Below are 27177 nucleotides of genomic sequence, written 5' to 3' on the forward strand. Positions count from 1 at the left end.
TCTCTGTTAACCACCCCTTTTGTGCAGCTATAGACCATGGATCCTGGATATTTAAAACAACAATGGTATAGCCTTATAAATGCACTCTGCGGTTTTAAAGAAAGCCAGAACAAGTCATCAGGAGGTTAGTCCAGGGGTCAACAAACTAGGGTCTACAGGCCAAACCCAGCCCATTGCCTGGTTGTGTTAATAAAGCTTTATCGGCACATACCCACATACATCCACTTACATCTTGTCTGAGGCTGCTTTCACACTACAGTGGCAGAGTTGAGCCATTGCTACATGGCCTGCAATGCCAGAAATACTATTGGGCCCTTTAGAGAAAAAGTTTGCTGACCCCTGATTTAGCCTAATCCGTTCAATTTACATTTGGAGAAAGTGAGTCTCAGATGTTGTTTCACAAATATGGAACACAGGGAGGTTCTGAACCAACTTTTCTGACTTCCCATGTGGAGCTCTCTCCAGGGCACCACTCGGCCAAAGAGGTCGAGCATTAGCAGTATTTTCTGAAACCTCAAATCTTAAAATCATATAAGTTGTGATTGGTAAAGCCAGAGACTATTCACCAGAATGTTGAATTTACCAGAACCCCCATTTTTCAACGCTGCCGGAGGCAGAGCTTTGGGAAGGAAGCCACTTACCTGGTGATGATGGCCAGGTGGGGTGGGCTCATGCAGGCGCCCATGAAGAGCACCACGTTCTCGTGCCGCGTCTGCCTGTAGGCCATCACCTCCCGCTTGAAGGCCTTGAGCTGCTCCTCGTTGTCCCTCTCGATGTCGATCAGCCGGATGGCCACCTCGCCGTGCCAGCGGCCGTGGTACACCTGCCCGAAGCGGCCCTTTCCGATGAGCTCGCCGATCTCCAGCTGCTCAAAGGGGATGTCCCACTCCTGAAGGAAGATGCTGGTCTGGCTGGCCTTGCGCGGGAAGCTCCGGGCCGAGAGGAGGGACAGGTTCATCTCCTCGAAGTCATCCTCCGACTCCTCGGCCTCATCGTGGCCTTCCTCATTCTGCGGCCGGAGGGGGGGAGGCGTCAGTCCCCGCCGCTGCCCCACCAGCCCCCCAGGTCCTGCTGGGTCCCACTGTGTGTGTTCGGCTGTGCACGTGTCTCTCTGTTTGCCCAGGTTCCTCCTATCACTGCATTGCAGTGAAGGAGCTGAAAGGGAGGTCCTGACAACCTGTCCCCCTTGTGCTAAACGGGAAACTGAGGCTCAGAGCAGGGAAACATGAGGGGGACCACCCATTCCTATTTCCCGGGACTTGACCGGTTTGGGCGCTGAAAGTCTCACACCTATGAAACCGGCAAACAGGGATGATTGGTCCCTGTGGAAAGTGCCTAGCTCTAGGCCAGGCAGCCAGGCAGAGCTAGGATTAAGTTTCCTAACATCCGCTGCCCTCCTACTCTACCATGATGTTTTGACTTGCCTGGTTATTTATGTGGGAGTAAGAAAGATGACAGGCTGAAACACAGGTACACCATACCCTGCATGTAACATGTAACAACCCTCAACAAGGAGGGCCTTCGTTTCCCTGGGGAATTTGGAATTGATGAACTGGGAGGTGTCAGAGCTACTTGGCACAGGCCAGAGGTTCCTGTGCATCTGGGAGGGCAGGAGATACAAGAGTGAGAGGTTGACAGGATGAACTCAACAGTCTGACCAAATGAGCTGGAATCTGGCCACTGTGTGACCTTGGGCAAGTCACTTCACTTTTCTGACTCTTCTTTTCCTCATCATAAAGTGCGGCTACTGACATCTGCCCCTGGGGGTGGTGTGAGGTTTTCAATGAGGTGAAGATCTGTTGAGTTCTTTGCACAGACCTGACCACCTGCATGAAACATCGCTGGGATGGCTGAGAAAATGCAGATTCATAGGCCCCACTCAGATTTTCTGAGTATCAGCAGGCCAGGGCCAGGACTCTGCATTTTTACCCTGCATGCCCACATGACTCAGGCACACTTACACGTGACCACTGTGACAGTCATGCGAGGTCTAGGGACCTGCCTTCCCAGTGTGGTGTCTGGGGGCACCTGGGGCTGGGGGGGGACCCTGCCCTTTGGGTTCTTTGGCTGGAATGGGGGAGCAGCGGGTGCCTGAGCCAGGGGGCATTTTCAGGGGCTTGGAGCCGGAGGAAGTAGCCCCTTGGCTGGATGCAGGTCTCTCTGTCCCCAAACCTGAGCAAGCTGTCCCCAGCGACACACGCTTAGGAGAAATGACACAGGAAATATGGCTTCTTTCAGGGTCACTTCCCAACTACCACGATGGTTCCAGAAAAGGACAGGGTTTCTCTGGAAACCCTGATTCCATTCCCTTCAGTTCAGGACAGGCCAGCAGAGCTGAGGAGATGGGGCTCTGGTTCTCAACCTGAAGACTTCATTTATTCCTCCAGAGGCTCTAGCGGGTGGGAAGAAGCCCCAGAACATTCTCAACACCCCACCAAGCCAGTGTCCTTGAGGCCCCCCGTCTCCTCCTCCCACACATTCTTTAGAAAGCAGCGGGGCACATCCCCCTTGGTACTCACCCAGCCCTGAGCTGAATTTTCAACTAAGAATGCAAATCACTTGCCAATTTCCGCACAACTAGCTTTTCCGTGATGCACACCATATAACGGCCCATTAGGCTCGGCGCCGGGAGGGGCCACCCGCTCGTTAGTCGTCCCGGAGTTAGAACATCCATCAAGCAAGGGCCCCTGCGTCCCCAGCCTGCCCCAAGCCCTCCGCGTCATCACAGACATCAATCGGCTTTGCCAAGTGGGCAGCCCCTGGAAAAAGTTGCTTCATCGCTCTCTGGTTCTCACCTCCGAGGTTGGCTCCACTTCAATTTGAAGTAATGGATTTCCTTCCAAGCTTTAAAGAAAGAAAAATAAACGTGACCCTCAGGTGAAAAGATGGGTCCATGCATAGACTTGATCTATATATGAAGTGTCTTAAAATGAGAAGTCCTCACCAGCAAGCCTTTTTCTCCAATTTCACTTCAATGCTTGTGTCTAGAATAATGTGTGACCTCGCCACCAAGGAGCGGTGCGCAAGGACATTGTTTTAAGTGGATTTTCTGGCCTGCTCAGGGCTCGTTTTTCTCTGTTGGTTTCCACTAATCTAGCAGTATCCTTATAAAATGCCATGGATGGCAGGACCCCCAGAGCTCTAGGTGTTCCCTGGGAAAGAACTAATCAGATTACTACAGGTCTGAATCTTTTGGAAGGATCCTAGCGTCCATCTGGCTTTTTGCTCATTCATTCATTTGATGAGAATGATGTGCTAGGCACAAGTGCCAGCCCCTCAGAGGGATACACAGTTGAAACTGACATGCTTCCTGACTTTAAGGAATATTTACATTATTACCACTGTTGCGCAGAAAGGCTACAAGTGACAAGGGCTGAAAGTGAGGTATGAAGTGAATAAATGGAGGGTGATGGACATTCCCAGGAGAGAGGATCACTGGATGTATCTGAAAGTTCGCAGTGTTTTGAGTTGGACCTTGCCAATCACGTTCAAAGGGAGATGTGTGGAGTGAGAAGGAGGAGGTGGAAGCCAGACTGTATTGGACTGGGAAGACACGCATGTGTGTGTCTGTGTGTGTGTGGAACTCATACATTTATGAGCCTGTGAGCTGCAGTTATGGTCTGATACAGGAACAAGCTGGGTATGGGTTCCGGGGGCACAATGTGAGTGCTATGTCCATCGAGGACTGCGTGGGTATTATGGGATGTGCTCTGTGCAGGGGTTGTTCTGCATGTGAGTTGGGTGTACATACAGGGGATGCTGGGGGGGAGGGGGCGTGCCATTCTTGACGGTGTAATCGGGGATGTATTGGGGATGTGTGGGTGTGTTGGAACACATGGTATGTGGGGCACCGTGTGTGTTAAAGGATTTTGGGGGGAGTGGGTTTTTAGAGCGGAGGACGTGTTTACCGAGTGAGCTGGGACTGGTGGGAGGAAGGAATCAAACGGCCACCACGCCCCCTTCCTATTTCCCCAGTGGAAGCTTAACAGATTCCCCTGACCCAACTCTTCATTTGGGGGGGCTTTCCCTATGCTGACCCTGGAAGACCCCACCCAGGAAGCTGCTGACCCCGCAGACAGAGTCAGTCTACTTGCTGGAGGGACTCCTGGTGAGAGGGAGTCTGGAAGATTGTTAAGAACTCAAAGAAGGAGAAAGAAGTAGCATTTGCCATCCTATTAACCAATAATTTACTGTACAGCTTGGGAAGGCAGAAACCACATCATAACAGCTGATATGCTGGAAACTTGATGCCCTGGGGGAGGTTTGGGTGGAATAGTGCAGCTGGAGTCCCTCCTCACGCCCGACAAAATGGACTGTCCGCCTCTGCTTGCATCAAGGCGTGATTACAGCAGCCGGGGCTATTAAATGATTTCCCTTCTGCAAAGAGTCAGTTCCCATCACTCCACGCACATTTAAGCAGATCGCAGGCACTTATTGACTCCGTTTTTCACTGGCACTCCCTGACTCTCAGTTAATAACCTGGAGTTCATCTTGTGCAAATTGTGGAATTGGTTTATGTGCAGCAGAGAAACGATCTGGAGCTAGATGTCAGCACAATATCCCCCGGCAAGTTGTTGCTCCTTTGATTCCAGAGATATACCATTCGGGTCTTTATCAATGTCTATAACATGGGTCAGAAAGGATGTAGCAGCTAGGGAAGCCAGAAGAAAAACCAAGTAGGCAAAAATGTGAGTTGGGAACAAGCAAAGAAGTTAAAGGAAGGCGATTTCACTTTGGCTGCACAAGCAATAGACCCCCTGGAAAGAGGGTCTGTATCCTAAGGATGCCGAAGACACCACACACAAAGATGTTCACTGCAGCGTTGTTTACAACTGCCAAATATGGGAAGATGTTAAGATCCAGAGGCAAGGAAATGGTTAAGGAAATTATTCCACATTGATATGATATTTTACATTCATTAAAATTAACATGTACGAAGAGTCCAGAATAATATGAAAAATGTGATGTTATAGCATTAAGGAATAAGCAGAGCAGGATGGAAATTGCATATAGTGTGGATCACAAATATATAAAATATGAATGCAGCACACTTCTAAGAGTGGTGCAATTATAAGCGATTATTTTTCCTTTCTTTTTTTCACAGAATAGTCCAAATTTTGCAAAGTTAGCTTAATTTATTTTTATAAACCAGGGATCAGCAAACTTGTTCTGCAAAGGACCAGATAGTAGATATTTTAGACTTGTAGGCCATACAGTCTCTGTTGCAACTATTCATCTCTGCTGTTGCAGTCTGAAAGCCACTATAGACAGCATGTTGTGAACAAATAGGCATGGCTGTGTTCCAATAAAACTTCATTTATAAAAACATGCAGCAACTTGGACTTGTCCCATGGGCTGTAAGTTGCTGATCCCTGGGATAAACCTAAAGCATCCTTTTTAAATGGGGCACAATGATGTAGCATAACTGGTCTTTCATTAAGCTCTAGCTATTGCCTGGGGGAAGTGGTCTTTCTGATCACAGGAGGGTCTGGGGAGGAAATGGTCGGGCCCCTGGAAATCACACTTGATCAGCAGGGCCAGGGACACAAGGCAGAAGTGACTCATGGGGCCCGGCACTGTCCCTCTCTTGGCCTGGGCTGTCATGCTCTCTCTCTCAGCCTGAGTTATTCCCTTGTGTCTATGGCCCCCTCATGCTTCTCTCCCACCGCCCAACCCATCAATTTCAGGAGGAGGAAGAAAGCAGACAGGGATTCTGAGCAAACCAAAAGGCCAGGACCGGGGAAAAGGTCTCTTTCTGTCCCACTTACATTGGATTCGAGGTCACAGGATGCAGGATAACCTGGGGCGCCCGGGTCGGCGTCTCTGGCACCGGCACCACATCTGAGAGCCAAAGATTAGATAGTCAGAAACCAAATATGGGGTCCACAACCACCCCCCAAAAGCCTGATTCCTGGGAGATGCTGGCAGCTGGGAACTTCTACCAGATCATGAGTCCCTGGGGCTGCCCCATCCCCTCTCTCCCTTCCCTGGCCACTTGAATTTACCTGCCTAGGTGCACGAGTGGTCTACGTGAGACATCCTGAACAAAACTCCTCATCATTCACCAGTGGCTCCCGGAGCCCCCAAGCCTCTGGCCTGAAGCACCCACTGAAGCATCGTCTCTGGATCCACTCCTGAGTCCCCTTTGGGATGCTGAGGCTGCTTGGTTTCACATCTCCTAGTGCCCGACTCGAGCCCCTTTGACCATCTCTCCCCTGCCATGTGGTTCTAGATCCTTCCTCACCCCTGCCCATCCTTGCACTGAAGACCACCCACTCAGACCTTTCCACTGTGCTTTGGGACCTTGTTGGTACCATTGTGCCCTTGGACCCCCCACCCTTTCCTCTTCCACCTCCATAGCCAGTCGCCAGCCTGTGGTCTGGTGATTCCACTCCATCCTCTTTGGGCTCGTCCCCTCCAGCCGCTGCCATGCCTCAGCGGGCTTGCTCGGAAGGAACTGAGCTCACATGAAACTCACCTGGGAAAATGAACTGCTGCCTGTATTTGTAGTAGTGGGACGCTTGCGAAAGAAAGAAAACATTACAGTGAGTGCCGCCTGGGAGCTGGCCCTTCAGGCGACAAATGGGGCTCCTGCAGCCACCCTGTGGTCCTCTGCCTGCCCTTGATGGTTTCCAGACTTCTGAAGACACCCCGAATTCCAAGGGACTGAGAATATGTGTAAGGGAGCCAGAAACATCCAAACCAACCTTCCCATTGACACTCCCATAAAACAGAGCACCCCAATGCACACAGTCATCCTGAGCACAATCCCATCTTTGTTAAATGCATGAGGACACGAACAGATAGAGAGACAAGCCTCTCAAGCCATAATCTAACAGATTAGCCTTCTCCCTTCTGGCAGAGTGATGAGAGCGGCTTTAAAAAAACCCTTTATGACCACAGTAAGGTATCACCTCACAACTGTTAGGACTGCCTATTATCAGAAAGACAAGAGATAACAAGTGTTGGTAAAGACGTAAAGGAAAGGAAACCCTTGTGCTCTGTTGGTGGGAATGTAAATTGGTGCAGCCGCTATGGAAAACAGTCTGGGGGTTCCTAAAAAAGTTAAAATTAGAACTCCCATATGATCAAGCAATTCCACTTCTGGGTATATATCCGAAGGAAAAGAAATCACTATCCCAAAGACAGGAAAAACAACCTAAGTGCCCATCAACAGACAAATAGATAAAGAAAAAAAAAAAAAAATATATATATATATATGTATATATATACACAATTGAAAACTACCCAGCCATAATAAAGAATGAAATGTTACCATTTGTGACAACATGGATGGACCCAGAAGGTACAACGCTGAGTGAAATAAGTCAGACGGATTAAGACAAATAGTGTGACCTCACTCATATGCAGAATGTAAAAAAATCAAACTCATAGAAACAGAGATCAGATTTGTGATTGCCAGAAGTCGGGGATGGGGATAAGAGAACTGGGTGAAGATGGTCAAAAGTGCAAACATCTAGTTATAAGACAAATAAGTCCTGGGGATGTGATGTACAGTTTGGCGACTGTAATTAACAATACCTCATTGTCTATTTGAAAATTGCTAAGAGGGCAGATCTGAAAAGTTCTCATCACGAGGGAAAAAAAAAATGTATAAATATGTGAAGTAATGGATGTTATTTTGCAATAGATACTTGTATCAAATCATTATGTCCTTACTCTTATACAATATTATATGTCAACTGCATCTCAATAAAACTGGGGAAAGTCCTTTATGTGAATCCTGTGTTTTTCTAATTTCCAATTAGTGTTAGTTCTCTTGTTGCTGCTGTAACAAAGTACCATAAACTGGATGGCTTAAAACAAAACAAAAATATCCTCTTCGAGTCCTGGAGGTCGGAAGTCTGAAAACACTCTTAGGGGCTGAATGAAGGTGTCGGCAGGGCTGGTTCTTTCTGGAGGCTCCAAGGGAGAATCTGCTCCTTGCCTTTTCCAGCTGTAGGGCCCACCTGCACTTCCAGGCTCACAGCCCCATCACCCCCATCTCTGCTTCCGTCCTGACAGCGCCTTCTACTGTCTTTGACCTTCCTGCCTCCCTCTTACAAGGATCCTCATGATTGTGTTTAGAGTCCCCCCAGATAACCCAGGGTGATCTTTCCACCTCAAGATCCTTAATTTAGTAACAGCTGCCAAGTTCCTTTTGCCATATAGAGTAACATGTTCACAGAATCCGGGATTAGAGCGTGGTCCTCTTCGGGGGGCCATTATTCTACCCACCACAGGCACGAGTTAATTTCCATCTTCAGGGAAAAATCATATAAAAGAAACCTCCTCAAATTCACTGATGATTCTCCTACAGTTCATTTTACTTCCAGTCTGTTCACTGGAGGCCCGTTGTTCTGCACATCCCCGAGGTTTCCAATGTTACTTCTACTCCAGTGGGGTGGAGGGCCTGAATCAGGGGGTATGAGGGGTGTCAGGGGCAGGGGGACAGGTCACACAGAGCTTTATATCCTCAAGCAAAGGCAGTGAGCAGGGATGGGGTCAGATATGGTCTGAGCTGGTGAATATACTTCCGGAAACAGTTTTATTCTTTCAGGGAGAAGCTGGCTCACCAAGAATTAGCACCGTGGTTCCAAGCCCAGAGTCTAGAAGCTGATCCTGTAGGGTTGAATCCTTGTTCTTCCTTTGATTGCTTGTGAAAGCCTGGACAACTCTCTCCACGTCTCAGTTTCCAGGTGTGTAAAATGGGGATAATAAGAATCTCTCCTCCACAGGGCTGAGTTCATCATGACACGAGATAAGAGTGCACAGAAGGTGCAGAATCAGGATGAGCTGTGATGCCTAAGCCAATCTCTTTCTAAGCTCTCCTAATGGACAAGAATGCTTTATGATTCATAGACAGATATTTTCAAAGAGCTCAGTCATTAGCTGCCCCTGAGGGTGGAACCGATTTATAAATTCCCCTGGGATGGACAGCAAGTCCCAGTATTTCAGGATCCCAAGCACCTGGTTTGGTGCCTTGCACCCAGTGGGTAAGCCACTCATGTTTGTTGAATTACTCAGCTCTCTTCTAGCACAGCAATTCCCAAATATCTCAGCTAGTTGGAATCTAAATGGATGCATTTCTGATTCTGGAAAATGAAGTGCCCAGGCTGGGAAGCAACTCTTTCAAGGTTACAGAACCAAGCTTTAAAAAAAAGCCAACCTCTGCGATGTCAGGGACCTTTCTTCCACTAGACAGCTTAGGTTTTTTCACTGCATGCAGAATTTTGTTAGTCAACGAAGGGCTAAAATTAAAAAAGAAAAACTACCTGGGATTCTCCAGAGACTTAGCTGATCTCTTCCCTCCCCACTGGGACTGGGGATTCAGTGGCTGCGGGAAAGGTTAGCTGGCAGTTAAGTGTTCTTTCAAGGAGGCGGGGCTGGTGATGGAGAGCAGGCACTGCTCTGAGAAGGGACAGGTGTCAGGCAACGGGACAGCCGGCAAAGGCCTCCGCACACAGAGCCAGTCCCCGCGTGGACCCCTCCAAGTGCCTCAGAACAGCTCGTTCCTGAAGACTGAAAGGGAGAGAGTCTCGGCCAGAGGAGGAGGGAGAGGGCGCTGTGAGCCCTGCCTGCTCTTCTTGCTGATAACGGACACCAGCGAGAAGCGGGTCCGAGGGGCAGCTGAAGAACCCGAGTGGCTCCCGGCTCTCTGGCATCAAAGAGGACCTGGGAACCGGGAGGCTGCAGGTGACCAGGGGTCAGAGAGACAAGCAGGCCACTCTGAAGGCTCTGCCACTCTGAAGCCCCCATTCCCTCCCTAGGGGCTCCCCAGAGAGCAGCCTGAGTGGTCATCTGAAAGGAAGGATCTAGAAGGAAAGAAGAAAGATCAAATCATCCCCTGCCTAAACCTAGCAACTGCCTCCCGCTGCATCTTAAATAAAATCTAAATTGCTGCCCCGTGCCCCGCCAGGCCCTGCCGGGCCTTGCCCTGCAGCTTCCAGTCCTGCTTGGTGCCTTGTGTGAGGCACTTCAGCCACTGGGACATTCTTTCCAGCTCTTTCCCGTGGCAGGACCTTTGCATGTGCTCCCCCCTCTCTGCCTGGGCAACTCCCCCACTGCCTTCGGAACTCAGCCGCCTCTGACCTTTCAACCTAAAAACCTTGTTCTCTTCTTGAATCTGCTCACAGTACTGTTCTTTCCCTTCATAGCCCTCATCACAACTTATAATCCTCTTTTCATGTGTGTGTCTGCTCGGCTAACACCTCTCTCTCCCACTGAGCTATAAGCTCCATGAGCAAAGAGACTGTAACAGGCAGAATGATGTCCTCTCCCCCACCCCCCATCCCCAAGATGTCCACATCCTAGTCCCTGAAACCCCTGAATAGGTTACCTTACATGACAAAAGGGACTTTGCAGATGTGATTAAGTTAAGGTTCTTGAGATGAGGAGATGATCCTGGATTCTCTGGGTGAACCCTAAGTACAATATAATCACAAGGATCCTTACGAGAGGGAGGCAGGAGGATCCAAGTCAGAGAACCAGAGAAAGAGAAGTGATAACGGAAGCAGAGGTTGAAGTGACGCGGGGCCATGAGCAGAGGAATGCAGGCAGCCTCTAGAAGCTGGGAAAAGGCAAGGAAATGGATTCTTTCCCAGAACCTCCAAAAGAAACCAGCTCTGTAGACACCTTGATTTTGAGCCCAGTGAAACTGATTTTGGATTTCTGACCTCCATAATCATAAGATAATACATTTCTGCTGCTTTAAGCCACTAAGCCTGTGGCAATTTGTTACAGCAGCAAAGGCAAACTCATACAGGGCATGTCTGGTTTGTGCATTACTCCACACCTGGTGCCTCGTACAGTACCTAGTATGTAGTAGATGCTCAATAAACATCCAGTAAGGAAATGAATGGGTGAATGCAGTCTGAGGGCCAGAAGACAGTTTGAAGGAGAAAAAAACTGCAGCTCTGGGAAGTGCATGAGCCTCAAGTCACTTGTTCACGCATTCATTCATTCAACAAACATCTAATTAGGGCCTTCAGCAGTAGGCACTGTGCCGGGCTTTGGGCATAGAGGGGTGGATGAAGCACATGTGTTTCCTGGTCTCATGAAGTCGACATTCTGATGGAAGAGACAGACAATGAACCGGCACTAGATTACTCTAAAGAAAGAAGGTGCTTGAACACTCCAGGCTCTAAAACCCACACAATGGTCCCTTACAAAGCCCATCGTGTACCTTCCCACATCAAATGTCACACACACCTGCATGTTAGACCCATTTTACAGATGAGAAATTGAGACTTAAACAGAGTCAGTGCCATACTCGGGGCCACAGAGATGGGAAGGGACAAATCTGGAATCCAAACGTCACCCTCTTGACTCCACCCTTCACTGTGCCACGTCCAACATGGCACCAGGATTCTGAAGGGAGTGGAGGAGAACAAGGAGGTCCGCCCAACCAGCAGAGCACAATCCCCAATCCCACCAAGACCGTGGGTGTCCTTCACGTGCCCTGAGGTTAATAAATGAGCCAAGTGCCCATTAACCACACTGCCTCTTTTCAAAAAGAATGTTCTAGTTGAAAAGTCTTAAAAGACTTGGTAGGATATATACATTCCTGTACTGAACTTCTGCTTATACTTGGTCATATAGTGTTTATATTTAAAGAATATATATATATATACATATACATATTCATGCCCACACATATATACTACATTACAGATACATGCATGTATAATGTAATAAATACATACATATGTGTGTCTCCAAAAAAAAGAAAAAAAGAATGTTCTAGATCAACCAACGCCGGGGACATTGTTATGTCTGGGTGTTAGCTTGAACAGCCTTCAGAAAACTCAATATCTGGCAGGAAACCAGAGCCAAAGCTCCTTTTCCCATCAACAGAGGCTCACAGTCTAGAGTATAGCAGGTGACCAGGGCCTTGTATGAACAGAACAGATGCCTGTTACCCTGGGGGGATTTTGCCAAGACTGCCTAGGGCAGGGGGAAGGTCTGGCTGTCCTTCCGGAGGGTCTTATTTTGTTTTCCATGTCAACGCTGCATTTTATTGTTATTGTTTGATTATAAAACTGGTACATATTCCTTGCTATTATATACATTACAGAAGTAGTTCATGAAAGAAAATTCCTCTTCTTAGAAAGAATGCCTGCTATGAAGTCTTGCAGACATTTGTGTGCATATACAAATATATACATACACACACACATAAACATACATATACAAATATATAAAATCATTTTACAATAAGTAGGATGTTATTATACTAGTTGCTTCACAAATCACTTATTTGCTACTTAAAAGATATGATGGGACTTCCCTGGTAGCACAGTGGTTAAGAATCTGCCTGCCAATGCAGGGGACACGGGTTCGAGCCCTGAGCCGGGAAGATCCCACATTCCGCGAAGTGACTAAGCCTGTGTGCCACAACTACCGAGCCTGTGCTCTAGAGCCCTCGAGCTACAACTAGTGAAGCCTGCGTGCCTAGAGCCCGTGCTCTCGGCAACAGGAGAGGCCACCACAATGATGAGCCTGTGCACTGCCATGAAGAGTAGCCCCTGCTCTCCACAACTACAGAAAGCCCGCCGCAGCAACGAAGACCCAACGCAGCCAATAAAAATATAAAATAAATAAAATAATAATAAAAAAAAAGATATTATGGATATCTTTCCATGTCAGGATATTTACAAAGAGCTACTCTATTCTTTTTAACGGTGCCTGAGTATCTGGTTATAGAGATATATTACAGTGTATTCAAGCACTCCCCTGCAATGGGCATTTGGGTTGAGTCCAAATTTTTCACTGCTGCCATGAAATCCTTACATACAGGTCCCTGTGCCCTGTGCGAATATTTCTGTATATAAATTCTTAGAAGTGATACTGCTGGTTCAAGGAATGTACATTTGAAACGTTGATAGACAATGCCAAATTACCTTCCCCCAAAGTTTAATTTGATTTCTACTCCCAATATCAGGGTAATATGGGGATTTAATCTTTATTTCCACAATTCTGCTCAGGCCCGCATGACTTAGCAGTGGCAGCCATGGTAATTTGCTATTCCTGTGTTTAATCTAAGACTAATGAAAGTAGCTCATCTTTGTTGAGCTCTTTGACGGGACAGGTGCTCTGCTAAACTTTGCACATCTATGGTCACGTCCAGCCCTTCGAGGATGCTACAAAGTGGCACTATTATTATCCCCATCGCACAGATGAGGGAACAGAGGCACGGAGAGGTAAGCAGTTTGCTCAACATCATGCGGATATGAAGTGATGGAGCTGGGATTCGAACCCAAGAAGCTTGGCTTCAGAGCCCACACTCTTAACTGCTGTTCTAAAGTGCCATCCCCCAAAGGACCCCTTAGCCCACTCCCCAAAGAGGGTTAGGACACTGTTGGGACCCGCCACGGAGTAGATGCAGATCCACTGGAAGGTAAGCACAGCAATTTGGCCAAGACCCCTCCCTGGGCTCTGATGGAGGATGAAGAAGACTGAGGGAAACAGAGATCACCCTGGGGAATCAGGTCTCTTGTATAAGGATGCCAGCAGAGTCTTTGGAGATAAAATGCTGTGGTGCTTTGATGCGTGGTTCTCCCTTAAGAGGTTCTTTTCCAGCCCCCCTGCCTGTAAACAGGCAGCAAACAGTTACAGGGAAAATGCTGTGAAGGGAGCTGGGTGGGTGGTGGAACAGCTCCAGGAAAGCACCCAGCCCCTTCCCCCTGAGACTGGGGGGTCATGGGGGTACCAAAGGGCTTTTTTCCCAGTCACCTTCCAGAGAAGAGGAAATGGTCTACAGTGGGGGTGCCAGTGGGAGCCCTTGGTCTACGGAAACGCCGGGCAATTGCTGCCTCGTTGACTCGGGGGCACTTACTGAGATGATTCCAGCTGCTGGCTCACGACATGGTCCTTGCTGGCCGCCAGGTGAGTGGCCCTCACACTCAGGTATGAGGCTGCCTTGGGCTTGGACTTGATCAAAAATCCCATGATTTAAGACTTTATTTCTTTTTCATTTTTTTTATTAGTTATCTATTTTATACACATTAGCGTATACATGTCAACCCCAATCTCTACCCCTTTGGACACAGCCCAGATCAAAGCAGTGTGGGCAGGTGAGGGGATCAGCTTGTCCTCAGTGGGTATCTGGGTGCTGCCCAGATGTGGGGTTGGGTCTTTGTTCATTTCCCAGATATCCTCTCATGGCCGGTTAGGCTTGCAGTGTGACCTGTGGCTGAGGACGTGGGGTTTTTTTTTCCCCGAGCAAAGCTCGCTGGCTCAGGAGGAAACCAGCCCCGAGACCCGCACTGTCCAGTGGAACTTTCTGCGATGGTGGGAAATGGTCCACCCCGTGCTGTCCAGTACAGCAGCCACGAGCCACCCGTGGCTCTCAAGCACTTGAAATGTGGCAACTGTGACTGAGGAATTAAAATTTTAATTATATTTAATTTTAATGCATTTAAATTTAAATAGCCACATGTGACTAGTGGGTACCATGTGGAACAACACAGACACAGACCTAGACTTTGGTTCCAACTGCCCAAGCCAGACCTCATCCCACCAGCCTCTGTCTTTTATTTATTTATTTATTTATTTATTTATTTATTTATTTATGGGCTGTGTTGGGTCTTCGTTGTTGTGCATGGGCTTTCTCTAATTGTGGTGAACAAGGGCTACTCTTCGCTGCGGTGTGTGGGCTTCTCAGTCAGTGGCTTCTCTAGTTGCGGAGCATCGGCTCTAGGCACGCAGGCTTCAGTAGTTGTGGCTCACGGGCTCTAGAGCGCAGGCTCAGTAGTTGTGGCGCACGGGCTCTAGAGCGCAGGCTCAGTAGTTGTGGCGCACGGGCTTAGTTGCTCTGCGGCATGTGGGATCTTCCCAGTCCAGGGCTCGAACCCATGTGCCCTGCATTGGCAGGCGGATTCTTAACCACTGTGCCACCTGGGAAGCCCCAGCCTCTGTCTTGAAGTCAGCTATGGTGCTGCAAATGTGGCTGATCTGGAAACGTCCTTGGGGCCTTAGAACAGGAAGTGGGCTGGGATGGGAAGACTCTTAGGTCTGGCCCTCCTGAGAGCAGAGAAGGAGCCATTTCTTAAGTCCAAGAAGCCAAAGCATCACATGACGCTTCACCATCTGACAGCCCAGCACATAGTCCCAGGTCAGCACTCGAGTGCTCTGGAATTTGTGAGCTGGAAGACCCTTGAGGGTCCTCTCATCCTCCTACATCCTTTCAGAGGTGAGCAAACTGAAGTCAGAGGTCACAGGGCAGGGACATGAGAGAGCTGGCTATTGAATCCTGGACGCCAGCCCACTCATTCTGAGCCCTGTCCTGATGTCTGGGGTAGAAGCTGGAATGCAGCCCTGCTCAGGTGTGTGGCCCCTGAGATCCTTGGCACAGGACCCTGTTGCCAGTTTCAACTGATTTAGCTCATAAGACAACGGCCAGCTCCAGAGCGGATGGCTCCCCCTGTGACTCAGACTTAGGTGGAGACCTGGGGTTGCTGCTTCCCCAAAGACCGAGTCTCTAAGAGTCCCTTACCTCTCTGAGCCTCGGTTTTCTCATCTGTAAAATGGAGCTGATCATACTTACATCATGGCTACTCTAAAGTTCAAATAAGGTGATATGTAGCAATTTCCCTGCAGACAGTAAGACTCAATCCATATGCCTCGGACCCATCACCTTTATGCATGGACTGGTTTGGATGTGGCTCTGGCATGAACCCAACTCCCCCCTGTCGCTTCCCAAGCATGGAGGTACCTGGCAGGTTGAAGTTTTTCTGCTGCCTTGTGCACTGCGGAGAAGGGTGTAGGGGAGAAGGCGGCGTGGCGCTGGGAGGGAGCGGGGGTGCTGGCGAGGAAGGCGTGGAGGACGTTGTGGACGAGGGATTGCTGCTAGAGTCTGGCTGGTATGGAACAGGGATGTGGTCCTGCAGAGAGAAAACAGGGCAGGGGGCAAGGGCCGGCACAGAGGCCGAGACACAGCAGTGAGGGTGGGCTGCACAGGGAGAAACCCCCACCCCAGCATCCTCAGCATCTCTTCTGTTTTCCTCAACCACCAGATCCTCCCAAAGTCCCACCTGCTTCATCCCCACCCTGTTGCATCCAGCTGTGGAAGGAACAGTTTCTGGAGTCAAATTCCTGTCCACTGCTTGGAGCCCAGACTGAAAGGTTACCACATAATGAAAGCCACACAGGCGACAGCCACGCTCCCTGGGCCTCTTTGATTTTGGAAAGTCCCACACAGAGGTGCCCAGAGTGCTCTTCCCATCCTAACGCCTCTCCTCCTGAGTGTTTATTAAACAATCAACAGCCTGACAGCTCAGGAGAGAGTGTGAGAGCAAACCTTCAGCATCTTCCCTCACATCTCAGTTGGAGCCAGCACTGCCTCTTCCGGCCCTTGAAACTACTCTAAAGTCAAGCTGAAGACAGAATCCATGTGTGCATCCTCAGAATGGTGCTGGTCAGGGTGGGGTCAGGTGCCATACAGTGGGTTGAATACTGTCCCCCCAAAGACATGTCCACTCAGAACCTCAGTTTGTGATCTTATTTGGAAAAAGGTCTTTGTGGATATAATTAAGGTAAGGATTTTGAGATGGGACGATCCTGGACTTGGGGGTGAAGGGGCATTAAATCCAACGTCGTGTCCTTATAAGAAACAGAAAAGGAAAGACACACAGAGGAAAAGGCGGTGTGAAGACAGGGGGCTGATGCTTCTAGAACCAAGAAATGCCAAGGATTGCCAGAGCCACCAAAGGTAAGGAGAGAAGCATGGAATGGATTCCCCCTCAGAGACTCCATAAAGAACCAACCCTGCGGACACCTCCATCCCAGACTTCTGGACTCCAGACTGTGAGAGGATAAATGTCTTTTGTCTTAGCTACCCAGTTTGTGGTTACTGCATCCCCAGGAAACTAATACAAGGAGAACTCAGAGTGAGGCCAACAGATTCAAAATCCCATGGCTACCTCTTCCCTACGTATCCAGGACAAAATGCTTAACCTCAACATTCCTGTTTCACCCGCTGTAAAATGGGAATGATACTGGCAAACCTCAACATCCCAGAAAAGGGGTTCCCGCCTCTCAAAGCCAGCAGGGCTAGGAGTTCTCAGGGGCACCTTCACCTGCTCACTCACAGGGCATGGACCATTCAGTCCCTGCACCACTCAGAGGTCCATCACTCAGCTCAGCTGCAGGTGCCCAAGGTTGGTTCTGTGTGATCTGGTTATTCGTCAACAGGTGTGTTTACCTGCCAAACTCCAGAGCTGGTGAAGCAAACACCAACACCAAGGAGGGCGGGAGCTGGGGGCTGGGAAACCGACATTCCCCATCTGGGTGCCCAAAGGGTGCTCAACCTGTGCCGTGCACGTCCCCCTCCCAGAGGCCGTTCCACGCCCACGCGGTCACACTGCCTCCTCATCAGTGACTTCACCTCTGTGAGCTTCACTCTCTCCTCGTCCTTCATGTGGGCTAAGAAGACCCACCGTGTGGCTCCGTGGCGAAGTTTAAATAAGGTTATGTATGTTCCTACACCCCGAGCACTGGACTGAGGCACTTTGTTATCAATAAATGGTAGCGATTACATTGATGACAGCATTTATTTTTGCAATTAAGCTTTTTATTTGAGATAACGGTAGATTTGCATGCAGGTGTAGGAAATAATAGAGGGATCCCATGCGTTCTTACTTAGTTTCTTCCAGTGATAACATCTTGCAAAAACTCTTGCACAACATCACAACCCAGACACCGAATTGATACAGGGAAGATACAAAACATTCCTACCACCAGAAGCCTCCCTCAGGCTGCCCTTTTCTAACCACACCCACTTCCCATCTCTCCTCACCACCCCTCCCTCCCATCTTTTACCTCTGGCACCACTAACAGCCATCATCTTGTCATTTCAAGAATGTTCTATAAATTGAATTGTATAGTATGTAAGCTTTGGGGACTGGCATTTTCCACTCAGTGTAGTTCTCTGGAGAGTCATCTAAGGTGCTGCATGCACCGCTGGACGGCTCCTCTTTATGGCTCAGTGGCAGTGCGTGGTATGGAGGCCCTGCAGTTTATCTGATCAACCATCCACTGAAGGACAGCTAGGTTGTTACCCTCTGTGGCTCTTGTGGATCAAGCTCCTACAAACACTCCTTGGACAAAGTCCTCCTACTCCAGGCAAGGTCAGGCTCTAGTTCCTTCCAGCCACCTTCCTTGCAAGACCACCTTGGAGGTAATTCTGATCTGATTTTAGTAGAAAAGCTCAGGAAGCCAGCCTTCTCATTCGATTCTAATTTACCTAACGGTAATTAAATTTTCATGGCAATGGACATGTTGGTGTAAGGAATAATATGTCAGTGACATGCAGGCTAAGATTTATGTGGTTGAGCTGTGACGCTCCCACACAGCCCAGTGGGGCACAGGAGGTTTTCAAAGGAAGTTAGGCACTGCTCACGTCAGCAGAGGGATAAAGGGTAATGCAAGTCAGGCCTCTGTCCATCCCACCAAGACTCTCTTCTTCGAACACCTCGCAGATCGGCAAACTTCAAGACGTTTTCACGGATGCTCTGCCAAAAAGTCATTATCTCAGTTAAAAAACTATAAAGGTTTGTACTAAACACTGGTGTCCCATTAGAAGGAACTGACATGTAGACCATACTTGAATAACGGCGCATGTTTAAGTGACAACGTTAGTCCATGATGCGCACATTCAGGCTGGACCTGGGCTTGCATCACTTCCTCTTCTCTCATCCCTACAAGGCCTGCCTTAGTCTCATCAAATGGTCCACTGTTCCCAACACAAACCAGGCTATTTCACAACTCCAAGGCCTGGGACATGCTGTTATTTCTACTTGAAATAGCTGCCCAGCCTTGCCCCAGTCTGCCTGGAAGATGCCTATTCTTTCTTGAAAACCTTTTTTAACTGAGATGATGACTTTTTTGCAGACGGCCCCTCCTCTGAGAAGTTCCCCTGACCTCCCGCTCCACCAGGTCACACACTGCTCGCTCCTGATACTAGCCCTGCCTGGAACAAGCCCTGCCTGGAACAAGCCCTGCCTGGTACTAGCTCGCTCCTGGTACTGGCCTCAGCTTCCGTGGCTGCTTCGACACCATCACCTCTCAGCTTACTTGTCTGTCTCATCCTCAAGGCTAGGAGCTCCCTAGTCTCAGCACGTAGCAATATGCCAGGCACAGTGTGGTCCCCTAAAATGTGTGCTAGAGGGAGGAAAAGGAAAGAAATGAAGGGAGGGAGGGATAAGGAGAAGGAAAGAGCGAGGGAGGAAGAGGTTTGTCTCCTCCTACTAGACTGTGTCTTTTCATCTCGGAACGTGCAGAATTTAGCACAGAAACAAAAACATAAGAGGTGGCTAATGTTATAATAATCAATGAACAGAAAGGAAGGAGGGATGGAAGGAGAGATGAAGGGAGGGAGGGAGGGAGGGAGGAACTGTCTTTACGGAGGAAATAGTTATGGCAGGAATGCAGTCTTTTTCAACTCTGAGGGTCAGGGCTGATATGAGTTAACAGAATCAGCAAAAGGGAAAGCTATATCTGGTGCCCACGTTCCCTGGAAGAACTGCTGTGACAGGAGGGGAAATTCCTTCCTCAGGCCAGACCCAGATCTGTGTCCCAACGGGAGGAGCAGCTGGAGGCTGTCTTCCATCAGAGACAAACTCAGACTCTACCAGATCATGCACAGAAGGGCTAATGGCATAATTCCTCTTTCTGACCGCAGCTAAGATGTGGAAACATTCTTCAGAGACCATCCAGTCCCACCCCTTCACTCTGTAGATGGGGACACCAAGACTCAGAGATGGGGCGTGACTTGCAGGAGTCATACAGAGAGTCAGTGGCCCAGGTCCCCATCTCCAGCCCAGAAGCAGAAACAGAAGGTCCAAGTAACGAGAAACTCACATCTGACTCTGAGAATCAAACAGAAGCATGTTCACCTCCCAGGTTTCCCCGTCACCCAGCTGTGCACTGGTTTGGACAAGGCGGTCACAGTGACTCTCTCCCATGGACTTTTCCAAAGGAAACTGTCCCCACCCTCCAACCCAACAGACTCTGCTAAACAGCCATACCTGTCTTGCGACCACATAGCCCACTCCCAACTCAGGACCACAGGTCAGGGCATCATGGCCACTGGTCAGTGACCTATGACATGGGAATAAAAGAGAACGGGGCCAAAAGGAAGAACAGCAGAAAGCAGAGCAAAGGTGGAGAGGAGATGAGGGTTCCGGGAACAGAATAGCCACCACAGGCCAGAAAACAAATCAGCTGAGGTTACAAGGAGTAGGAACTCTATGGCCATAGAAGTGAGGATGGAGAGAAAAGATGAGAGTAGAGGGTGAGAAAACCAGTCAACAGTAACAGACCAGAGGGGACCCACAAAGAGTAGCTGAGCTACCATCATGATGGAGGACCAGAACAGTGACCCGTGGTCTTGCTGAGGGTCCAAACAGCTGGCCTGAGCACTAGCCTGTCTTCCATGTCCAGTTTCATGAGACCTGGCTCTGCAACCGTGATTCCCCTTTCTCTTATTGCCCCGTGTCCATCCTGCCAACAGACAACTTTTTGTGCTGAGCTAGCTGAGATGAGTCTCTGTTCCTTGCAACCAACGGAAAAGGGCAGCCAGCACGCAGCCACTTCAGAAAGCTGCCCTGCAGCAGGCAGATCTTTAGCTTTGCACACCACTGCAGATGCCTTGATGTGGAAACACAAACACTGTAGGCTGTTCCCCTCAGGAGCTGGCAGACACTGCTGCTGATGCTGCTTCTCCTCCATCTCCTCCCCCTCCATCTCCTCCTCCTCCTCCATCTCCTCCTCCTCCAGCTCCTCCTCCCTTCCTCCAGCTCCTCCCCCCTCCTCCAGCTCCTTCCCCTTCTCCCCCTCCTCCCCCCTCCTCCATCTCCTCATTCTCTTCCATCTCCTCCCCTCTCCTCCATTTCCTCATCCTCCTCCATCTCCTCATCCTCCTCCGTCTCCTCCCCCGCTCCTCCAGCTCGTCCCCTCCTCCAGTTCTCCCCCCAGCTCCTTCCCCTCCTCCATCTCCCCCTCCATCTCATCCCTCCATCTCCTCCTCCCCCTCCTCCAGCTCCTCCCCCCTCCAGCTCCTTCCCCTCCTCCATCTCCTCCTCCCCCCTTCATCTCCCCCTGCATCTCCTCTTCCCTCTCCTCCCCCTCCTCCTCCCCCTCCTCTCCCTCCTCCATCTCCTCCATCCTCGTCATCCCTCTCTTCCTTCTTTTTTTCCATTTCTTCCTTCTTCCTCTTCTTTCTCCTCCCTGTTCTTTCTCCTCTTCGTCCTCCTCCTCCATCCCCTCCTCCTCATTGTCTGTCTTCTTCATCATCAAGCTCTTCCAGGTCCTGAGGATCCAGCAATGGGACTAAACCCTTCACACATATCACTGCATCGAATCCTCTCCACAACCCCAATAGCATCTTCTATTATAGTGCCCACTTTACAGAGGGGAAAACAAATCAGAAGGATCTTACTCTAGTCACAGAGCATATGAAAAAACAGAGTCAAGCCCAGACCTTCTGACTCCAAAATGCACACTCAAACCATTTTGCTGGGTGAACGAGCTGGGCTCTTATGAACCTGGATTGACAGAGCTAGACAAGAGAGGAGACAGAGAGCAATGAAAAGGAAATCTTCAGGCCAAATTGGCTCAGAAATCTATTGCACTAACCACATCATTGCCTGACAAAAAGAATCTGCGTGAAGCCAGTGAGAAGAGAAAGAAGGGAAAAAATAACCCAGCTCTCTGATAGCTCCTGTCCACCTTCATGTCAAAGCCACTTTCTAAATAGAGGTTAATTTATTTCTCTTATCAAATTCTCCTGCTGCCAGACAAGCAGAACAACGTCACAGTCACTGATCTATCTGACCCGTGTTTCCGTCCCATCGGACACCGGGAGGCTCACTGCGTCTGTAAAGCCAGAGAGAAAGGTCTCGAGACGGCTGTGAGCCACTCATGCCACAAGAGGTCACGAAGGACAGGAGGCTTATAGGTGGGCACAGTTACTTCCCAGGTGCCTCACCATTCAAGCCCCCTAAGCATCCCCAACCCCAGACGCGGGGAGCCCGCCCCACCAGAGACCTACATCTTCTACAAATAACAAGGGAAGAGGGCACCAGCCTGACCTTATGACTGGAAGCCTAAGATGTAAGCGGATAAAAACAGCTAGGATTTCCTGGACACTCCCCGTATGCCAGGAACCTCTCTAAGTGCTTTATGCTGCTTATTTCATTTCATCCCCACAAGGACGTCTCTGAGGTTGGTGCTTTTTTGCTTACCAGGGGACATTTTAAAACATGGCCACACGTTCCTTGGACTCTTCCCGTTGACAAGTGGGATCGCGCCTCCTCCCCTTAGAACGGAGTAGGCTCGTGACTGCTTCCGCCAGCAGGGCACAGCAGAACTGACACTGCCGACCGCCGGCTGGCGACCAGCCTACACCATGCGTGGGCTTTTATATTGCTAGGGCATGAAAAGCCTTTGCAGCCCCCACCTTGTTTGCTGAGACAGTTGCTGTTCGAGCCCAGAGGCATCGCGTTAGAAGCCTGACTACCCTGAGCAGCCGTGTAAGAAGCCCAAGCCACAGGCACGGCCACAGGTAGGTGCTCCGGATGAGTCTCTGCTGAGCTCAGCCTCTGACGCCTCCCAGCCCAGGCACCAGACACGTGCGTGAAGGAGCCTCTAGATCAGGGGTTGGCAAACTTTCTCTTGAAATGCTACCTAGTACATATTCTAGGCTTTGTGAGCCGAGTGGTCTTTGTTGTAACTACTCGACTCTGCCGTTGCCACGTGAAAGCAGCCATAGAAAATACAGGCGTGGCTCGTTCCAATACACCTTAATCCACAAAAACAGGCAGTGGGCTGGATTTGGCTTGTAAGCCATAGTTTGCCAATCCCTGTTCTAGATGATTCCGGCCCCCAGCTGCGTGAGCTTTCCCAGATGAGTCCCTGGACGTCATGAAGCAGAGACAAACCATCCCCGCTGTACCCCTTTCCCAATGCCTGACCCACAGACTCCCCAAGCATAATTAAAGAGCTGCTGGTGTCCATTGCTAAGTTGGAGGTCATTTGTTTGCACAGCAGTGGATAACCGGAAGGCGCCCGTTTTACACACAGGAAAGCGGAGGCTCAGAGAGATTCGGTTACTTGCCCAGAATCTCAGAGTGAGTAGGTGGAGGAAGGAAGACTGGCTGCCAGGTCCACCTGACTTCAGAGGCCAAGCTGCATCATCAAGTCCTAAGACGATGCCACAAGGAGCCAGATGGTGAATGACTGGGATCCAGTAGTAAAAATGGCGGTGACAGCACGAGAGAGAAAGAACATATGGGCTTTGGTGGGGAGGCCTGGAAGAGGAGGTCAGAGATGGAGGGAGGGACCAAATTGTGCATGGCCTTGCAGCTGCAGTGAGGAGTTTGGTTTGTTTCCTCCATGCAACAGAAAGCCATGGGACGGTTCTCAAGCAGCGGGTGGTGCGATTCAAATTACATTCATTAAGAATCACTTTGGCTGCTGTGTGGAGAGTGGATTGGGGAGGGGGTGAGGCCCCCTCCAGCCTTACGCAGAGAAGGGAGGGTATGTCTTGCCAGTGAGAGGGTCACACGGCCACCATGACGCTCATCTGGGTCCTGAGCACAGGTTGGTGACTTCCCACACACTTGGACTGACCCACACTTTATCCACCTTCCACACAATGCACGGAGGCACCGTAGGGCTTGAGAAATCACCTGTTGACATGTATTACCTTTGCCTCTTCTGTGAGGTTGGAAGTGTCCCTGGGATACTTTGGTGACATCCAACCAAAAGACCAAACAAAGGACATGGAAATGATGCTGGAAATTTCCAGGCCACGTTGGAAAGAAAGATGCACAGAGAGGCCCGCTGCTGACCTCCATCTGAGGACCAGCCAGAAGTCAACCAGGCTGGCTGCGGCTCAGAGCTCGGGGCCCCCAGCACAGACCCACCTACCCAGTCTCTCCAGCAGGAGCTCAGAAACAGACTCTTGTCCCTTGGTGGCTGGATTCAGCAGGTGTGCGAGGAAGCGCAAAACCATCTGCAAAGCTCACGCCGGCAGATGATGAAACATCTCACGGAGCCAAGAGGGCGGCGTCTGGACCACTAAGGCCCCCTCTCAGGCTCTCCTCCCATCCCTGCTGTGCCCCCCTCCCCCCTTCAACACGCTCATTCGTTCTCGTTGCCAGGTGCCCTCTCTCTAAATTAGGCAGATTTCTGGCACACTGGCTCTGTACTGATGGCTGGATGCCCCCCAAACTTTTCTAGACGCAAACCACACAGAATGAGGCGCGCCCAGGTGGTCTGGAAAGTAAGGGCAATGCTCCCAGGTGAAACCACCAAGTCCTGGTCGAGAATCTCCCTCCCTCCTGCCCCCGTCTGGCAGCGGCAGCCCCAGCTTGCCCCGACCCAGCAGAGCCCCAGTCTCACCTTGTTGATTTTGTTGGTTTTGGGGAGCGTCTGGCTGATGTGCAGGTCCGAATACCGGGGTGGCTTTCGGAGAGGGTTGTTGATGTCACACGGGACGGACTCTGTCCGGACCAACCTTGCTGGATCCGTAGGGGTAAAAACAGCGATGTGGGAGTTTAAGTACCGCTTCTGCTCTGTACTGTCAGGCCAGGAGAGCAGAGCTCTGACCCCACCTCAAAGGCTCACCCCCCAGACTGGAAGGGGCTTCCCTAAAAATGATGGTCACTGTGCTGGGTCATCACAGTGGGGCACTCTTCCCACTACCTGTGTTCTCTGTGGTTTCTGAAGTCTCTGTATTGTCCATATACGGCTTCTGACAATTAAAAATTATAATAATGAAACGGAAGCTACCAGAGTTTTTTTTTTTTCCAACACCACAATTGTTTCACATTGGCGTTCATTTCAGAACTGAACCTCCTTCGAAAGACAAGAGGCTCCTGATTACTCAGGGGCTGTCGTCAGTGGACAAGCTCTTTGTGGCCACCCATCCCTCCCCCATCGAAGCTTGTGTGTTAGGATCATCTTGCGTTACTCGTGGGATTTCTCAGGCCCGAGCGGCCTGTAGCATGTCAAAACACATTTGTCCTAAACAAGGTCACCGTGGATCCCCGAAGGAAAGTCTCAGCTCCCCAGCTTCCTCTCTGCATCATCCCTAAAGGCACATGAAAAGCTGGATATGCTCGGGCGATGCTAAATAAATGCATCCTGATCCAAACCGCATCACCCGAGCCCCTCTCCCTGTTACCCCTCTGGTATTTTACAGGGACCACAGGGAGGGGCAAAGTGAGAAGCTCCGGTTCACATGTGATGCCTGGTAATGTTACTTGTTAGCTGTTTTTTATTGTGGGGCTGGGGGTGTTGGTAGAAAAGTTAAAGCTTTGGACTGACCCAGGGATTTAATTTCTCTCTTAAGCCTGAGCTGCCATCACCATGGAAACCAACTATATTTTCAACTTCCTACCACAGGGGGGTGAGTAGAACAAGAAGCTGGTGGACCTCTGGAAAGTTCCTTTTGCTTCTTGTGTACAGGCACCTGCTGCCTTTGAGTAAAGGGGGCACGACCCTGAATGTGGGTGGGAGGGAGCCCTTCTTCTTCCCATGCTGGCGTCTGCGAGCGGGTCGCTGCCCAGCAGGCTGGTTCTGGTCTCCATGTGGGAGTCGGGCTCCAGCAGAGACCACGACACAGGGGAGTCTGGTGAGAGGCGATTTCCCCAACGAAGCTGACCCAAGACATGGGCTCAGGAGCGGTGAGAATTCAGATTTAAAATAGCCTGGGGCGTGTATACAGTTGTTCAAGGAACAGATGGTTCTTAATTAAGGATATGAGGCAGGAAGGGGCAAGAGAAAGGAGCTGAAGACTTTTCCTTCTCTTGCAATCTCCTCTCCACATGGAGGAAAGCAATGCAAAGATCATCGAAAACCAATGGCCCATCGGCTTTGGAAGACATGCCAGCACGTCTCGGCAGCATCCTGCCTCCTTTAAGTTTCCCTTGGGTTCATTCTACAATAGGGCAGAGTCTCCTAAGTCTACACTGACCCGAGACTGGGAGGGCCAGGTGGGGTGGAGGAGGAGGACGAGGATTAGCGAGCTGTGTTCCCCAAAGTTGCAGCTAAGCCTCCATCCAGCCTCTAGAAGGGGGGTGGCGGGGAGGGGCCAGCAAGAATCGTAACCATTTTACTAAGCCGCCAACATTTAAAAATCACTATATGGCACATAAAACTATTTGGGCTTTTCTTTGGAACGTGAGAAATGGTACAATGCGGGTCACATTGCTGGAGTGGCCATTTGCTCTAGGTGGCACCTGGGCTCTCTCTCCGCTTTGCACGGCCCCACCTGGCCGGCGTCTCTCATTTAGGGCACCTGCTTGGCCGTGGCAGGCACCTGAGTTTGCAACTTCTCCTCTAGAGCAGTGCTTCTTTAAAATGTCAATAAATTGCCAGTGGATGCTGTTTAAGATGAGGATTTTGATTCCGTAGGTCTGGAGTGGGGCCAAGAGTTGTGCATTTCTAACAAGCTCCCAGGCGATTCCTGTGCTGCTGATGGGCCATGGACCACAGCTGGAAGAGCCAGGGTCTGGACCAGCGATGTCCAGTAGAACTTTCCGCAATGATGAACGTGCTCTGTATCTGCACTATAGTAGCCACATGTGGCCACGGAGCCCTTGAAATGTGGCTGGTGCAACAGAGTAATTAAATTTTTATTTTTATTTCATTGTAATTCATCTAAATTTAAACAGTCAGATGTGGCTGGTAGCTACTGTACTGAACAGCACAGGCCTACACAGTCCCCCGGAGGATGAAGTGCAGTGCAGATAATGGAGTCTGGGAATAACTATCCCACAGGCCAAGAATCAGGGGAAGTATTTTGAAAGCTGGACTGAGAGGCCTCCAATTGAATCCCTGGCAGGCAGGGAAAAGCCTTTCCTCCTAGTCTTTCCTTCCCATTAAACTGGTCCTGCTCTTGCCTGGTGGAAGGCTGGTAGTGGCTTCCCAGAGATGGCGGCTGACTCCCTGCCCAGACAGGTAGGCCCAGACACTGCCAGGGCCCCAGGAGATGGAACACGGATGGCCCACACCAACAGGCCCAAGCAAGACTCCTCCCTCTGCCTGCTTCTACAGGGCCAACTGACTCAGTCTGAAGAGCACATAATGGAAAAACACTCAGCTAGCACTCTTTTTAAGTGGGAAGGAAGAGGAATGGGACTGGGGGAAATAGAGGAGAGTAAAAATTAG

The 27177-nt window shown here is 50.0% G+C and overlaps 1 protein-coding gene across 1 annotated transcript in view; it reads right to left on the reverse strand.

Annotated features, from left to right (window-relative positions):
* KSR2 (kinase suppressor of ras 2) overlaps window positions 1-27177 on the reverse strand; it is a 399544-nt gene that overhangs the window by 50124 nt on the left and 322243 nt on the right. The window contains exons 9-14 of the mRNA XM_057745629.1: window positions 24406-24532; window positions 15716-15884; window positions 6479-6520; window positions 5769-5841; window positions 2796-2844; window positions 642-1009 (exon numbers count right to left, since the gene is read on the reverse strand). Of these exons, the coding sequence (XP_057601612.1) occupies window positions 642-1009; window positions 2796-2844; window positions 5769-5841; window positions 6479-6520; window positions 15716-15884; window positions 24406-24532 (828 nt within the window). The remainder of the gene's footprint in view (window positions 1-641; window positions 1010-2795; window positions 2845-5768; window positions 5842-6478; window positions 6521-15715; window positions 15885-24405; window positions 24533-27177) is intronic.

Source organism: Hippopotamus amphibius, chromosome 8 (assembly GCF_030028045.1).
Source record: "Hippopotamus amphibius kiboko isolate mHipAmp2 chromosome 8, mHipAmp2.hap2, whole genome shotgun sequence".
Taxonomy (NCBI): domain Eukaryota; kingdom Metazoa; phylum Chordata; class Mammalia; order Artiodactyla; family Hippopotamidae; genus Hippopotamus; species Hippopotamus amphibius.